At 48.7% G+C, this 17,169-nt stretch overlaps 1 protein-coding gene across 1 annotated transcript in view; it reads left to right on the top strand.

Moving 5' to 3' along the window:
- The window catches only part of PPP2R5B (protein phosphatase 2 regulatory subunit B'beta), a 17,195-nt gene extending 1,809 nt beyond the window's left edge, over nt 1-15,386 (top strand). The window contains exons 2-14 of the mRNA XM_042438845.1: nt 1-311; nt 3,794-3,990; nt 5,219-5,320; nt 5,686-5,778; nt 5,964-6,094; nt 6,498-6,557; nt 7,762-7,870; nt 8,359-8,412; nt 8,832-8,882; nt 9,626-9,745; nt 10,562-10,689; nt 11,147-11,248; nt 11,858-15,386. The exon at nt 1-311 is cut by the window's left edge and continues 1,271 nt beyond it. Coding sequence (XP_042294779.1) covers nt 113-311; nt 3,794-3,990; nt 5,219-5,320; nt 5,686-5,778; nt 5,964-6,094; nt 6,498-6,557; nt 7,762-7,870; nt 8,359-8,412; nt 8,832-8,882; nt 9,626-9,745; nt 10,562-10,689; nt 11,147-11,248; nt 11,858-12,005 — 1,494 coding nt within the window. The 5' untranslated portion in view covers nt 1-112 and the 3' untranslated portion in view covers nt 12,006-15,386. The remainder of the gene's footprint in view (nt 312-3,793; nt 3,991-5,218; nt 5,321-5,685; nt 5,779-5,963; nt 6,095-6,497; nt 6,558-7,761; nt 7,871-8,358; nt 8,413-8,831; nt 8,883-9,625; nt 9,746-10,561; nt 10,690-11,146; nt 11,249-11,857) is intronic.
- Nucleotides 15,387-17,169: the final 1,783 nt, after the last annotated feature.

Below are 17,169 nucleotides of genomic sequence, written 5' to 3'. Positions count from 1 at the left end.
AACCATCGCCAAGTGCTGCCTGGAAAGGTTAAGGTGGACTTCCTCTCTTCTGCTTCCTCTGCCACCTTCGTCTTCTTCCTCAGAGGCGTTTTTTGCGCCAACGCCACCGACCATGGAGACGAAAATCCCACCGGCCGTGACGCCCACCAGCCCTTCCTCGCCGGGTCTGTCGCCGGTGCCGCCGCCAGACAAAGTGGACGGGTTTTCACGCCGTTCGCTCCGCCGTTCGCGCCAGAGGCGGTCGCACAGTTCTTCCCAGTTCCGGTACCAGAGCAACCAGCAAGAGCTGACGCCGCTGCCTTTGCTCAAAGGTAAGGCCTCCCCATCATCCTGGAGCAGCAGCTGCAGCTACATCTCCCGCAAAACTGCACATCCCATAGTACCATAGCATGGAGCCATGGTAGCGAAAGCATTATCAAACCGCATCAATGGTTTTGGTGTAGATGCATTATGTAGCTGGATTATTTCTGCAGTGTGTTTTGGACCGTAGTACCTTGGGTTGGTTCATCATACCTGTTGGAAGGGAGCTGCAGGTGGGATAGCTGTGGCTTCCTTTTGAGGTTGGATTAGATGACCTTTAGGGACCCTTGCAGCTCTGTGGTTCTGGGAAGCGGCTCCTATGTCCAACTTTCCTTGATCTCTGGTTTAGAGCCCTTGGCCTTTTCTTGACCGGTCATCGCAAGAGCTGCGAAATCTGGATTTAGGAGGATCATAACAAATAACCAGGCCTGCGCTATGTCTCCGCTCTCTAAATATTAGCCAAATGGCACCAGTCCTTGCCACCCCAGTGGTGCCCAGTGCAATGCCAAGGAGCGAAATTTGGCTCTACGCTTGGCTTATCTTATCCCAGGAAGGAGTTTTATCTCCTTTGGAGGCTGGATTTGAATACAGCTACCTCAGAGCCCAGGTTTTATTTTAAGGATTGGGTTTGGTAGACTACAAGGTGGGGTAGATTTGTTGGCCAACTCAGGATCTGGCATTTGGAGAGATGCATGCCATAAAAATATAATGAGAGGAATGTCTTTTATTGCGGCACACACTCATTGAAAGGCTTTCGCAGGGAAGCTTCCAGCTCTGTCCATTGGGCTTCTCTGTTTAGGATGGTTACTTCCTTGCAATCGTTCACCAAACCTTCCAGGGTCCAGACTGTCCAGAGGTCATATAGACTGACCCCAGGAAAGAGACCCCTGGAAGTGGCCAGAGATTCCCTCTTCGAAGTGTGCCTTCAAGTCAATTTATGGCAACCCCATTGGTTTCAGAGGTGGTTTTGCCCGTTACTTCCTCCGAAATAGAGCCTGCAGCACCTGGGATGGCTTGGTGGTCTATCATCCAGGTACCCACCAGGACTGACTCTGCTTAGGTCATCTGGGATGGGGTCTGGTGCCTTCAGGATGCCTGTTGACTTATGGGAACCCCATAATATGTCATAGGGTTTTCTTTATTTAATATTCTCATAGGGTTTTCTTTGGTCGGGAATCCTCAGAGGCCAGTCCCTTCCTCTGAAGTATAGGCTCCCAAGGGATTCCTTGGTGGCCTCCCATCCAAGGTCCAACCAAAGCTGGCTTTGCTTAGCTTCCATATCAGACAGGATCTGGTCTCTAGGACATTTAAGCCTGGACTGAATAGGGTTGCCTTAAGCCAGGAATCCTCAGAGGTGGATTTGCCAAGCAGAGAGAGCCTCTAGCGCCTGGCATTCCTTGGTGGCCTCCCATCCGAGTGCCAACCCTTGCTGACCATGCTTAACTTCCAAGATCAGGTGGGATCTGGTGCTTTTAGGGATGTGTGCATACATGTCCCTTCAAGTTGCCAGCTGACTTATGGGGATCCCATGAATTTCATAGGGTTTTCTTAGGCCACGAATCTTCAGAGGTGGCTTTGCCTTCCTCGCAGCCGCCACCACCGTTAATCCCGTTTGTGGATTATTCATTGAAAACAATGCAGCTCTTTTCTCCCGGCATCCTTAGCGCGCCGAAGGCATTCCTCGCCAAACAGCGTCGCAAACAAGCAATTAGCGGAGCAACGGGGTTTTTGAAAAAGCAGATGGTACGCGAACACAGAGAGAAGCGCAATAAAACCAGGCCGGATTTCATGGAGCCTCCATCCCAATTTCTGTAACGTGACCTCCTTTCCAGCTTCGGAGGGCAGTTTTTAGCCCTTCGGATTGGAACATCTTCCGGGGGTGCATCTGCACCGTAGAAATAATGCAGTTTGACACCACTTTTTAATTGCCATGGCTCCTCCTACAGAAATCCTGGGATTTGTAGTTCGGTGAGGGGCAATTGTGCCAGTAAGTAAATACAGTGGGTCCTTAGTATCTGTTGAGGTTTGGTCCCATGCATAGTGAAATGCATGGATGCTCAAGTCCCATTGGATACAATGTCATAGTAATACCCCTTATATAAAATGGCAAAGATCCAGGTATTTGGGGAATATATATATATGTGTGTGTGTGTGTGTATATATCCAAGCTGTGGATGCTTGAATGAGTGGATAAAAGAACCCGTGGATATGGAGGACTGACTGGCCACATTCTTGAAGTGTGATAAGGATCCTTTATCCCGATTTAAACCTGTTTGATCTATCAGAGCATCCCGATAAGGATCTTTTATCCTGATTTAAACCTATTTGATCAATTGGAGCGTCCCAACAAATTGCAGCTCCACCAGCTCAGCTCCAAGGTGGCTATTTTAAGAGAGATTAATATACAGAAAGCCCTGACGACGGCCGGCTTGTATGAATAATGTAGAGGATACTGACCACGAGGAGCCAACGTTAATAATGCAGTTGTCCCCGGTTGTTGCTAGTGTGTGACTTGCCCATGGTCACCTATTGGGTTTCCATGGTCGAGCCGGGATTTGAACCCAGGCCTGCAGAGTCCTAGTCTAACACTCAAAGGCACTGCACCATGCTGGCACTCAATGGGATTCATTGCTTTCCCAAAATGGCTGCCAGCCATGCAATTAGGTATGTGTCTGAAAAAAGGGGATTTGGAGGTTTGATGGAGGGATCTCTTTCCTCTTGTTGATCATGAAGTGATCCAGTCTTGAGGTGAGCCCAGTGCTATTCAACGTCTTTATCAATGACTTAGATGAAAGAATAGAGAGCATGCTTATCGAATTTGCAGATGAGCCCAAAGTAGGAGTAGCTAATACTCCAGAATTCAAAATGACCTTAAGAGAATAGAAAGCTGGGACAAAGCTAACAAAATTAATTTCAACATGGAGAAACGTAAGGTACTGCGCTTGGGTATTAAAAATGAAATGCACAGATATAGAGCGAGGGACTTGGCTTAACAAGAGTCCATGTGAAAGAGATCTCCTAGTAGACCACAAGTTGGACATGAGTCAACAGTGCGATGCAGCAGCTAAAAAGGCCAATGCGATTCTAGGCTGCATCAATAGAAGTAGAGTATTCTAGATCAAGGGAAGTCATAGTACCACCTTTATTCTGCTTTGGTCAAGCTTGACTTAGACTGTTGTGTCCACGATTCAAGAAGGATGTGGAGAAGCTGGAGCATGTCCAGAGGCGTGTGGACAAAATGATGAAGGGTCTGGAAACCATAAAGCATTATGAGGATGATTTAGGGAGCTGGGGATGTTTAGCCTGGAGAAGAGAAGGTTAAGGGGTGATAGGAGAGCCCTGTTTAAGTTTTGGAAGGGATGTCACATTGAGGAGGAGGCAAACCTTTTTTCTGCTGCTCCAGAGAATAGGACATGATGGAGCAATGGATGAATGCTATAGGATCTCACCTTGACATTAGGATGTTATGACTCTTCTGTTCCTTCCTCCACAGATGCTCCGGTTTCTGAGCTCCATGACCTCCTGTGCAAGAAACTCCAGCAATGCTCCATCCTCTTCGACTTCCTCGACTGCGTGGCCGACCTGAAGGGCAAGGAGATCAAGCGGGCCGCCCTCAATGAGCTGGTGGAGTGCGTGGCCACCAACCGGGGCATCCTCATCGAGCCGCTCTATCCCGAGATCATCAAGATGGTGAGCTTCAGGCCGTGGAGCCTGACCTTTTTCAGTGCCCCACACCCCGGGAAACATTGGATTTGCGCTCGCACCCTCCGCACAAGTAACACCACACTTGCAGATGGCCTGGTTTCTAATTTTTGGACCGCCAGTGGAACCATGTACAATCCTAGAAGCCCTCCACATTCACTGGGTTAGAGGCTCAAGATCCCCATGAAAGTGGGAAAAGACACAAATTAAAAATGCAATTTTTAAACCTTCCTAGGAATCTCTAGATCCTCCAGTGCAACTTTGTGGTCAGCATCCACTGGAAGTTGACCATAGAATTGCACTGGAGGACCTACAAGTGCCTAGAGAGGTATCTCTAGGTCCTCCATCGCGACTCTGTGGTCAGCTTCTGGCAGAGTTGCACTGGAGGACCTACAGAGATCCCTAGAGAGAAGACAAATCAAATCTGCAAAAGGCAAAGCTGCAAATGTTGAGGGATGGCTTTAAGTCATTCCCCGGCAGTTGCAGATTTCCCTGCCGTTCGGGGTGGTCAATCTGATCTGGATTTTAGTCCAAACTTTAAAGGATCCTCTCCAATATTCTGGAGCTCAGGTCCTCTAATGTCTGAACCCGGAGCAGATTTAGTGCCTTTCCCCCCAGTCATTTGGAAGATACAGGCTGCGTTTCCCTTCTTACCTAAGATGTTTGGGACCAGAAGCGTTTGGGATTTCGGATTTATTTCCCAGATTTTGGAATATCTGATTGAACATTAGAAGCTTGAGGGTCAGATGTTCTGCAATGGAACCAATTCCTTAGAAAGATGGCGGAGGTCTCTTTCTCTGGACATCTAAAAAAAATAGGCTGGAAGCTATTTGCTGAGGATGCTCTAGCTGGAGTTCTTGCATTGAGCAAAAGGTTGGACTGGATGCCCTCTGGGACCCCTTCCAACTCTGTGGCTCTAAGTTCCTGAAGCACATTAATGCCAACCCTGACTGGCAGCCACAACTATGCCTGATTTTCAAGACTTCTAGTGTTACCTCCTTGGTGTCCCATCCAAGGACTAACCAGGCCTGACCCTGTTTTATAGCTTGGCATCCAAAGTCATACCGCTTGCATAGCATGGTTCCAAACTTAGGTTGTATAGCACTGTTGAAAAAAAGAGGAGCTTGCAGAGGTTTTATATTGTTAGCAGAAGTTTAGGAACAGCATGGAATAAGACCTCCTAGCCTTGGCGCATTCTCTTTACCTGTTCCCATAGATCTCCGTCAATATTTTCCGGACGCTCCCTCCCAGCGAAAACCCGGAGTTTGACCCCGAAGAGGACGAGCCCAACTTGGAGCCCTCTTGGCCACATCTCCAGGTGAGACTTCTTCCGAGTTGGCGCAACCTTGGCACATTTGGGGCACATTTTTTGGCTGGAAGGTCATGCATGGCAGAGTGGCTTGTCCCAAACTTTTCTTTGCTTCGTTGTCGTGCGCCATCTGGTCATCTCCAACATACGGCTAACCCATTGTGGGGTTTTCTGGGGCTGAGAATGCGTGACTCGCCCAAGGTGGGTTTCCATGGCCGAGTGGCAAATCGAACCCCAATCTTTGGAATTGCAATCCAGTGCTCAAGCCTCTATTGGAAGGCCTTTTAGTTAGATGGTGGGAAAAGATGTGTCCATGGAAAGCTGTTTGCAATAGTGGCAATTGTATCATCTCATTCAAATATGTCTTTCCTCAGCTTGTGTACGAATTTTTCCTCCGCTTCCTCGAGAGCCCGGACTTCCAGCCGTCGGTCGCCAAGCGTTACATCGACCAGAAGTTCGTATTGCTGGTGAGTGAAGGAAGCGCAGGTTTGGTGCAGACGTTGGCTTTGTAGTACTCTGTGGCTGAGAAGGCTACAGACCTTGCAAAACTGCAGATCCCAGGTTTGCGTAGGATGGAGCAACTGGTGTCAAACTGCATTAGTTCTACATCGTATAAGCACCTCTTATGGCCTTTTTCCTCCCTTTTGTCCAGCTATTAGAACTCTTTGACAGCGAAGACCCCCGGGAGCGCGAATACCTCAAGACCATTCTCCACCGCGTCTATGGCAAGTTTCTTGGCCTGCGGGCCTACATCCGCAAGCAGTGCAACAACATCTTTTTGCGGTGAGTCCTCTTCTCTCGACAACAGAGAGTGGCAATGATGGTGGGGCTGGGGGGCAATTTTTATTCCTGCAAGGGCCACATTTGCAAGCAAAATGGGAGCAAAAGTACAAGTAGAAGGAAGGCAAAAACTAGGGGAACCCCATAGAATTCCGCAAGAGAAACAAGAAACGCATCTCAATATGTGCAGAAGAAATGCCAGCCATTTCAGCTAATAAACAGTTTTTGTGCTCCATAAGCTGGTTGTTGAGTTTTGACTTTTGTTCCAAGTCTGGTTGTGTTCCATAAGCTGGTTGTTGAGTTTTGACTTCCATTTTGAGGTGCAGATGGTTATGGCGAAGACAGTGATGCTCACGAGATAATCCCTCGTCCCTTTCTTTCCCCTTTTTTTTCCTCCGCTTTCCAGATTTATCTATGAGACGGAGCATTTCAACGGTGTGGCCGAACTGCTAGAGATCCTTGGAAGGTAACTGGCTTGGGATGGAATCATGGCTCCCATAGTGGGCTATACAGGGATGGATGCTCCATGCGTAGTTGTGGTCTGCAACAACGGCTGCGATCCTGTATGTCCCACCATTGTGTTGCAGTCCCACATGTGGAACTATATTGCATCTGGTCATTCACTGACCTCTGGACTTGCCATAGTAGGCATCCCTCCTTCACGGTGATGTCCCTGCCGCTAGGGGTGAAATTATGACATCTTATGAGATCTGCTGGTGTCTTAGGAGACAAAGATCTTGTAAGGAGGACCACCATCTCAGCATCGACCTCTTTTCGGTGGAGGCTGAGGTTGTAGTCCTTTCTCCACAGCATCCCACCCCCTCGAAAATCACTTTATTACTTTTTAATGCAAGTATTAAGTATGTATGCTTTTTCTTTTTATCATTGTGTGTGTATGGTAGACTCATAGAATCGTAGAGTTGGAAGAGACCCCAAGAAGGGCCCTGATCCAGTCCAGCCCCCTTCTTCTGCCATGCAGGAAATCTAAAGCAAAGCATCCCCATTGACAGATGGCCATCCAGCCTCTGCTTAAAGACAACCAAAGGAGACTCCATCTTTCTAAGGCAGCATCTTTCACTGTCAAACAGCCCTGACTCTCAGGAGGTTCCTCCTACTGTTGAGGTGGAATCTCTTTTCCTGCAGCTTGCATCCATTGCTACATTGGGTCCTATTCTCTGGAGTAGCAGAAAACAAGCTTGCTCCCTCCTCAATGCTACACCCCTTCAAATACAGTATTTAAACAGGGCTATCATATCACCTTCTCTTCCCCAGGCTAAACATCCCCAGCTCCCTAAGGCATTCCTCATAGGGCATGGCCTGGAGACTTGTTCAATAGAGATGTGTCTATCATTAAAATCGCTTTGTAATGGCTGCAGCTCCTATCCCATGGCCATTCTGGGTCTGGTGGATCTGGTTGAAGTGGTTCTTGCAGCCAGATGTTAAACCTTTACATCTTCTACATCTTCTGGAGTCCTATGGAGGTCTCGGCAGATGGCTGAGATACTCATTTTGCATCTGGTTACAGGGACATAGCCAGGTGCTTTCCTAATCTCTCATCCCTTTTGGGGATGCCCCTTACAGAGCACGAAAACAAAAGCATCCCAGCTTCTTCTCATATATGTGTGTGTGTGTGTTTATTTGATCTGCTTTCTTGGCTTCTTCTTCCCCAGTATAATCAATGGCTTTGCCTTGCCCTTGAAGACTGAACACAAACAGTTCCTCGTGCGCGTCCTCATCCCGCTTCATTCGGTGAAATCCCTCTCCATATTCCATGCCCAGGTGAGCCAAAATGGGGCATCCATCCATCATGGTGCCAACAAAGTCTGGGGCGAGAGGGTCTCTCTGTCGGGTAAAATAATGCATATAGCTGGGAACTCCAGGGCTGCATCCGCACTGCAGAAATAATCCAGGTTGACACCACTTTAACTGCAGTAATACTAATAATAGCTGTGTGAACCGTGTGCATTGAAATGAGGAGCTTTCCAGAAAGTGTTGGCAACTCTAATTTGGTGTTAATAGGGCTGAATATGCAAGGATTTCAACCAATGCTTTTCAGAGTGAAGGACCCGATAGATGAATTGCACAATTTCATGTTCTTCCCCATGCAAATAGGTTGATTTTTTTTATCATGCTGAGTATGGAGAAAAGGGTGGGATTTGGGGAAATACTTCCCGCAAAGGACCTGAAGTTAAATTCTCATTTGATCCTAGTTGGCTTGTGACTGTCTTTGGTCTCTGACCTTCCTCCCGGCTTCCTCTCTTTTGCAGCTGGCATATTGTGTCGTTCAGTTCCTGGAGAAAGACGCCACGCTGACCGAACACGTGAGTCGCGGATGCGTCCGAACCCTTGCGGAAGGAGATGTTGGGAATAAATATTGTGGCGTCGGGGCTGCAGTTGCAGAGCGCATCCCCAGTGGGTTTGGTAGCTTTGCAAAGGACGGCTGCGTCATCTCTCTTATCTGCAATGCTGCAATCTGAAATGTCCCCAAAACCCAAACTTTGGCTGGCTGAAATGGTGACCCTTTTGCTTTCTTGGCACGGTGCTTAATGCCCCCCCATTTCGTGCTGAATCTTGTGTTTGTGCGATCGCCGTCTGGGATCAAGGTGGATTGTATGCAGAAAGCTTTCCACTCTTGCATTGAACTGTTCCAAAAATGAGCATTTAGGGCAGGCTGGGTTGTATAATCTAATTCCATCCTCCTTTTTTGAATGATCTCTCCTTCCTTTTCCATCTGTGGCAGGTGATCCGTGGTCTCCTGAAATACTGGCCAAAGACCTGCACCCAAAAGGAGGTACCGAAATACTGTGTGTAAACAGAAACAACTGTAGGCTAGTCTAAATGCAAATGTATTACTCAAGTTGCACATATTTGCACATTGGCATTGCCACATAATTGTCGTCACTTTCCTGCGCAAAGTGGCATTTTCTGTTTGCTCTCCCTCTGCTGCAAATGCCCAGCCATGCGAATCCATGGGCAGCCGGCAGCCACATATTGTGCATTGTGTAAAACCTGGGATTTGTAGTTGCTCAAGGTCTTTATGCTTCTGTGCCAAAGAGTGCCAGCGCCTCACAAAACTACCAACCTTTACATTCTTCAGGCTGGAACTATGGCAGTTAAAGCAGTGTCAAACCGCATTATAGTGGGACCTTGGTATGCACTGGGGTTTGGTTCCAGAAACCAAAATCCATGGATGCTCAAGTCCCATTAAATCCAATGGCATAGCAAAATGGTGTCCCTTATATAAAATGGAAAATCAAGGCTTGCTATTTGGGAATGTACACATTTTTTGGAATATTTTCAAGCCATGGATACTTGAATTAAAAAAATCCGTGGATCAGAAGGGCTGTCTTTCTACAGTGTAGATGCACCCTCAAAGCACAACCCCATTAAAAGCCCCTTTTCGGTCACATAGTTATAAGCTAGTGAAATATGGCCGCTGCAGTAGTGCTAGGCCATTGAGCCACCATCATGTTCCTAATTCCTGTTTCTCCCACTTCTGTCCTCTCTCCGCGCACCTACCTGGCCTGGCTGCAGGTGATGTTCTTAGGAGAGATCGAGGAGATCCTGGACGTCATTGAGCCTTCCCAGTTCGTGAAGATCCAGGAGCCGCTCTTCAAGCAAGTGGCTCGGTGCATCGCCAGCCCCCATTTCCAGGTGACTCCGGGGGAGATGGGGATGGAGCAGCTCTTTGGGGCTGGAGGGGGAGAAGTCACCTATAGGACCAGAACTAAGTCAGGGACCTTGCATTGGGAGCAGTGGGAGAAGTGGAAGATTTGGGCTGGAACCCTCTTGGCGACTGGGACTCATGTAACTAGCGATCACACCAGTATAAGTACTTTTGGGAAGAGTTGCGCAAGGATCCTGGTTGGAATCCTTTGTGTGTCTTGCGCTAAGATAGCCAAAAGTAAATACTTTTGGAGGGCAAAGATTTTGGCTGGAATCCTCTTGGTGACTTGTGCTTGTGTAACTAGGAATCGTACTAATTTAAGTACTTTCAGAGGTGGGTTGCGCACGGATTCTGGCTGGAATCGTTTGAATGACTTGCGCCAACATAGCCAACTTAAATACATTTTGGGGGGTATTGTGCAAAGATTTTGGTTGGAATCCTCTTGGTGACTTGGTATGTCAGGCCAGGAAAAGCCATCTTCACCTTCCTGGAGCCTCCACATAAGTGGAGTTTTACGTTTGCTGGCCAGTGTAGTGGTCTGAGGATTTGACTGAGACCTTGGAGATCGGGGTACAAATCCCTACTCAGCCACAAAACCCACACTGGGTGACACTCTCAGCCTCAGAAAATTGAGGGGTATATTCGCCTTGGAGTCGCCGTAAGTCAGAAACGGCTTGAAGGCACCCATGACGACAGTGACAGCAAAGCATTAAACAGGATCTCCGCTTCTGTCTTCCGTACCTCCTGCAACGTAAACGCATCTAAACCTTTACCTTTATCTCTCTCCCCCCCAATCCTTGCAGGTTGCAGAGCGGGCTCTGTATTTCTGGAACAACGAGTACATTTTGAGTCTGGTGGAGGACAACTGCCACACAGTGCTGCCCACTATCTTTGGCACGCTCTACCGCGTCTCCAAGGAGCACTGGAACCCGTGAGTCCGTGGGCTGGGGGTTATTTTGTGGGTTGCGTGGTCCTGGCTAATGGTTTAACTCCTGGTATTAAAATTAAACACTTCTCCTGCCCTGCCACCAGTCCTGTGAATTGAAAACAAGAACCAGGGTTGACTAGTTTTAACCAGGTTGGCAGGTTATAACATTGTCAAACAATGCTTAAGTTCTTTCTAACGTTTGAGTGGAATCAGTCAGCCCTTGGTATTCGGCAGGCGGTTTGGTTCAATGAACCACCATGGATAACAAAATCTATGGATGCTCAAGTCCTATTACATATATGCAACGGATAGTAAAATGGAGTCCTTTAAATAAAAGCTAAAAACACTCACATAAATATAAAATGCATGCTTCTTAGTTGTGCCCAAAATGGAGGACACTTTGGAGTTCCTTCGTATTGTGATCTCTTATTTCCCATCATCCCCATTCTTTTCCCCCCAGGACTATTGTTTCTCTGGTCTACAATGTCCTCAAGACTTTTATGGAGATGAACGGGAAGCTCTTCGATGAACTGACAGCCTCCTACAAGGTGGAGAAACAGCAGTAAGTGTGAGCGTGGTATCGGTGAGCCGCCTTGGGTCCCTTTCGGGGAGAAAGGCAGCGTGCAAATGAACTCAACCAGTCAATAAAAACTTTCTGAAGTTCCTTCCTCCCAAGCTGGTGCAGGGATTCTGGGGGCTGAAGTCCCAAACCTGGGATGGAATGAAGGTGGAAGACCCCTGAGGATAAATGGATATTATCACACGAGGCACTTCCCGCACTGGAATCGTACAAACACTTCAGAAAAGTGGAGGTGGGATAGCCGGTTGCGTTTCTGAAGCGTCACTGAAGCATGTCCCGCTCTTTTCCCGTCGACGAATCATTCGTAGAGCAGCTGTTTCTGTAATAACAGGAACTTCCATTATTACAGAAATGGTTGCTCCGCAAACAATTTGTCAGCGGGGGACATGCCTCAGAAGCGCATCCAGCTACCCCACCTGTGCGCTTGTGAAGCGTTTGGGCAACGATTCCAGCAGGGTAAACCTCTGTGTGAAAGCACCCAAAGGTTCCACCTGGATCGATGGGTCACCCACCTAGACTTCAGCTTCACCTGTGTCTTTCTTTTATTCCTCTTCCTTTCCCCCTCTCTGCATCCCTCTCTCTCTTGCGCAGGGAGCTGAAGAAGGAGAAGGACCGCCAGGAGCTCTGGCGGCAGCTGGATGAGCTGCAGCTGCGGAAGCTGCAAGGACTGGAGGAAGCCAAGATGAACCGCCTCAACTTGCAACACAGCCTGGTTGTGCAGAGCGGGGGGGCCAGCTAGGGGCCTCCTCCCTCCCCGGGAAGCCCCCCCCTTTCCCCCCCTCCACTCACCCCCACGGTGGCACAGGAGCCATGCGCCGCGCAGGGTCAACACCCGTCTGAGAGCAACCAAGGCGGCAATGACACCCCCCTGCCTGCTCCTCACCCCCGCCGGTGCCAAACATGAGCTCTCACACCCTTTGCACCCCCAGCGGTGGGACACGGCTGTCTTCGCCAAGCTGTATTTTTGGGGGAATGCACAGGGGTCCCCCACATTTCACCACGTGGCAGCAAAAGCAAAGGATCTGAGCGCACGGCTGTTGTGGGCGAAGGCTGGCATGACCGGGGTGGTTCACCCCTACCCATTCTTAAAGTGGGGAGGAAAACAAGGGGGAGAAGCAATTGGGTCACGAGAAACTTGGGACTGGTGTTTAGGGTTTTGTTTGGGGGATGTGAGGGGGGAAAAGTGGATGACCGTGGCAATCTAAAGCAATAGACCTCCTGATCCAAAGCGGCTTGCGATGTACCCATGTATGTACCTATGTCTTTTTTTTGGAGGGGATGAATGGAAAAGCAGAGCAATGAAGCCTAATACTTTAGGAAGAGGGGTCAAGGGAGCAAAATGGCGAACCCCACTGATGTGGGGAGTTAGTCATTGGTTGTCTTGTCACCCTCAGCCCTGGGTCTGATGGGGAGCGTCGGTCAAAACAGGTGAAGGAAAACGTCTCCATCTGCATTACTTAGAAGCCCCTATTGGCTGACAATGGGAGAATGGTTTTTGACCCCCAATATCCCTTCATTCTCGGGTGGAAGAAATGGAGCGATCCCTTTCACGCACCCCCAATACACCTAACACACGCACAAAACAAGTAACGCCCTAATCTAGAGAATAAAGATGGATTATCGGCTAGAATTTGGGTCAACGGCGAGAGTGATATGCACACGGATGCGGTCCTGTGCACGCTTGCCCATGGGTTGACAGAAACCCCAAAGTTTAGTGGCTGCCTTATCCCTTCAGCATGTGGGGTGAGGGCTGGGGGGTGTTTTTATTATTATTTGTTTTGGTGACAGGGAGTGCTGCTATTGCTGTTTCGAAAGAGATTATTATTATTATTATTATTATTGCGTCTTTCCCCGGACGGTACGATCCGGAGACCGCAAGGTCTTGGGTTTCGTCCACTTCCGAAATGTAATCTGGGTTGGACCCTGGTGGACGACCACCGGGAGGAAAGAGGAATTTACAAATAGGATTAGGACCCGGAGAGGATGTTGTCTAAAATCCCGGAGAGCTACTTTTGCAAATCGGAGCATAGACGGTGTCAGTGGTTCTGGCTCAGTATATGGTTCAGTTTTTCTCCCTGTTCTGAAAGTCCTAGGTTTTAATTCCTGACATCTCCAGGGCTGCATTATGTACATTAGCCAGATACATAGACACCGTGGCCCTCTCTAACTTGGTTCAAGGCAGCTCCCATTGCAGCTAGGCTGGGTTTGGTTTGCAAACATCTGGCGTCCGACCAGTTGTAGGTGTGTGTTGGTGCGCGAGAGTGTGAGAAAGGTATACACACACACTTTGGGGGGCACTTTGCTTAGGTTCTCACTTAACCCTTGGGAGGAGTGTGGCTCCAGCATGTGCCACCCACCCGCCCCTCATCCCCACCGACTGCCACTCAAAACTTATAAGGGTCACAAGTAGGACATTTGGAGAGGGTTTTTCAAAAACGAGTGTTTGCAAACTCTTGGCACTTTAGGAGGGGCTGGTTTTGTTGTTGCACAGGTAGAAACAGGGATATATGTCTTAGCAGGAAGGAAAAGCAAGGAGGGAAACGCTGGCTGGGAAAAGTGGCAGGGATGGGTTGGGGTTGGGGTTAAATGGATGGGGGCAATAATGCCATTTTTGGTGCAGATTGATTTGCTGTAATCCAGGACCGGCGGGCAACTTGTGGTCAAAGGCTTTGCTGTTGGTAGCGACAGCTTCCATGTCAAGAGGGCAGATTTGGTCTGGGCTTGATCCACACTGCCGAAATAACTCACTTCCATGCCTCAATGCAATGGGATTGTAGTTTTGTGAGACACTTAGCCTTCTCTGGTGCCACAAGAAACGACGATTCCCTAGCATTGCGCCACGGCAATGGAGTCAAACTGGATTATTTCTGTAGAGCGGATGTAGCCTTATAGTCTCAACTTTAAATGAGCTGCCTGTGCTGAGGTTTATTGTTGTTGTGTGCCTTCCAGTCGTTTCTGGTCGCAGGGTTTTCTCGTTCAAGATTTGCCCTTGCCAGCCTTTGAGGCCAAGAGAATGTGACTTGGTGGGTTTGTTTCCAAGGCTGGGCAAGGGGCATGAACATGGTCTCCCAGCGTCTTTGTTCAGTGCTTAAAACCACCGCGCCATGTTGGCTTTCCACGACGTGGCGCCACGTCTCCAAAACTACCTCTCCGGCAGCTCCTTTAAAGTTCAGGATAGAACCCGGAACGGATTGGTCTCACACACTTCTCGGACATTGAAGCCTAGCATCTGGAGGGACCCACCATTGGCCTTCCCCCATTTTGGGTCTCATCCGCCTCTTGGTTTTATTGGGATGTTCTCCTTCTAAATTCAGGGTCTGGGGGAAGACGTTTTCAGAAACGCTTGGAAGGCTGAAAATGAAAACCCAGAGCAGGGAAATCTGGGACTTAAAAAGCTTTTGTATGAAACTGGGGAGAGCTGACCCAAATCGGTTGACTATATCATTTCCTCTCCGCCAATGGTGTTTTTGGGGGGATGTCTTTGGGGTGCATGGCACCCCTTTTTTTTCTAGGCATGGCGATGACCTCGAAATGTTCTCTGCAAGAAGAGATTTCAAGGGTGGTGGTGTTGGGGGGGGGTCCCAAAAAAAAAGCCCACCCGGGGGGTTATTTAGGGGGGGGTGGTACAAATGGCGTGTATTACAGTTTTTATTTTTTAGCAGAACACTGAAGCCAGTCGGCCCACCGTAGCGCACCTCTTTCAGTAGCCCAGCCTTCGCCAAACCGGTGCCACCCCAGAGGTTTGGGGTTGCAACCCCCATCGTCCCCCACACACACCTGGATATTTTGTTGGGGACGATAGGACCTGAGACTCCAACACCTCTGGCCAATGGTGCCAAATTTGGTATAAAGCTGCTGTAGTTTATGTTTAGATGCCACACTGGCGTAGTTTCCACACACGGAAAGGCCCCTTGGCATGGGTTTGGGGGTCCAGGGGGGCGGGCGGGGAGATGCTGCGGAAAAGAGCTATTTTGTGGGGGGCAGGCCAGGGAAGGGACATTGGTCTTATTTATTAAAAGATAAAAATGGTTACTACCATGGATCCTTCCACTGCCCTCTTTTCCTTTTGCTGGACGAGTCTGTATTCAAACAAATAAATAAAGAGGAAACTTTCATGTCATTGGCGGCGTTTTGATCTTTTTGACCTCTCCCAAAAAGTTTGGGAGTTGCATCGGGGTTTGTGTTGTGAGACATAGCGTGGGTCCTATGTAAGATATAACCCATTTGCGTGTATCCACAGAGACCACGAAGAATATGGGGGCGATGTGTTTGCGTCACTTTGGCGAGGCTCATACCAGCATCGGCCTCCTTTCCAGGAGACCTGGATTCGCAGAGGGCTTCCGGAGATGGCTGGAAAACAAAGCCCATGTTCCCCCACTGCTGAGTCCCCAGGGAGTTCTCTGCCGTGGCAAAGGGGTGGCGTGGTCTGGGTTGCCATGGAGTTTGCCCATCTCAGGGTTGGAATAACCCACCAAAGAGGTAGCCGCCATAGCCATTCAAAACAAGCCAAGTGCCCAAACATCCCCTCCTGTCTCTTGTGGGCAATAGTGAGAGACAAGCAGCCTGCAGTTTATAAAATGCATCAGTTGCAGTTTGCGAAATGCATCACTTTTCCAGCTGCCCTTCTTCTGGGAGGGCAAGGCTGCTCATACCAGCATAGGCCCCATTTCCGGAAGGGGGCACATGAAAGATAGAGATGGAACATGGTTGGTAACTGAACAACGCCTGACCATGGGAAGGGTCAGCTTCACCCCGAAACTGTTGTTTGGTAGACTTCTTACCTGGCACCTTGTGGCTGAGCTTTTTAGATTTCACAAATGGTTTCCACACACATATCTCTGTTTGTTTTATGATTTTACTATTTCATTTGTAGGCCGGGTGAGACCCCCCCCCGGGGGGGGGGGCTTACAGAAAGATATACAATTTGAAACAATTGGAATTGCTGCACAAAGCCATACAAAAGTCATTTCAAAAGGTGTGCCAAAGCTTTTAAAAGGAGACATACAAAAGGTTTTAAAAGAACCAATAAAGCATCCCAAAAGTAATTGTTATTCCAAAAGATGAAATATCCCCATTTTCTTGTTTGTGGGACCCCTTTGCTTTCTGATACTTTTATCATCATGCAGAAATGTTCCATGCATTTAAAATATTGCCCCAAATTCCCTTCAGGCTACGTAGGTCTTATAGAAAGAAAGTGAGCAATTTTGAACCTTCCTCAAACCCTTCACTATTTTCCAAGATGCGACAACTGAAGAGGGGCTTCCCAGTCATTGAGTAGGACCCCAAAAAGCCCGACTTCCCTGCGTCTCTTTGCTTTTTCCACCCCCATTTTGGACCCTCCTTGAATCCCTTCCTTTGTTGAATCAAAAGATAAACCTGAAGAAACACCCCAATCCCATAGAGAACCCAAAAGACTTCAGCTCCTCCCTCTCAAAATGGCCTCCTGGGTCTCTGCTTTGCCTGGCCAGCTCTGGCCACATTGCTTGGCAGAAGGAGCATTGCATTTTATGCTCTTTGCTTCTTCACCCCACTCCTGTCTTCCCTGCAGCCTTTTGCCTTTTCCCACCCCATTTTGGACCTTCCTCATCCTCCTCAAACCCCTTCCTTTTTTGCAGCGTAGCAATCCCAACGAAGAAAGGCCTCCCTGCTCTGGAGAGCCCCAAAGACTTGGGAAAGACTGCAGCTACTGCTAATTCAGGGACGCCGGTCTTGGTGCCCATTTCCAGGTCTGAAAAAAATCCCAAGAGAGGAGACCGCTCAAGGCACTGCAAAAGGGACATGGGTGCCCAGTGGGCAGAGGAGGCCCTGGAGATGCGGGATGCCAGGCAAAGACGCTGGACGGAGGAGGAGATCCAAAGAGGATTCCAGGATGCAAAGATGCCGGATAGAGAACACATGGAAAA

This window comes from Sceloporus undulatus, chromosome 9 (assembly GCF_019175285.1).
Source record: "Sceloporus undulatus isolate JIND9_A2432 ecotype Alabama chromosome 9, SceUnd_v1.1, whole genome shotgun sequence".
Taxonomy (NCBI): domain Eukaryota; kingdom Metazoa; phylum Chordata; class Lepidosauria; order Squamata; family Phrynosomatidae; genus Sceloporus; species Sceloporus undulatus.
This window is presented reverse-complemented; position numbering and strand designations above follow the sequence as displayed.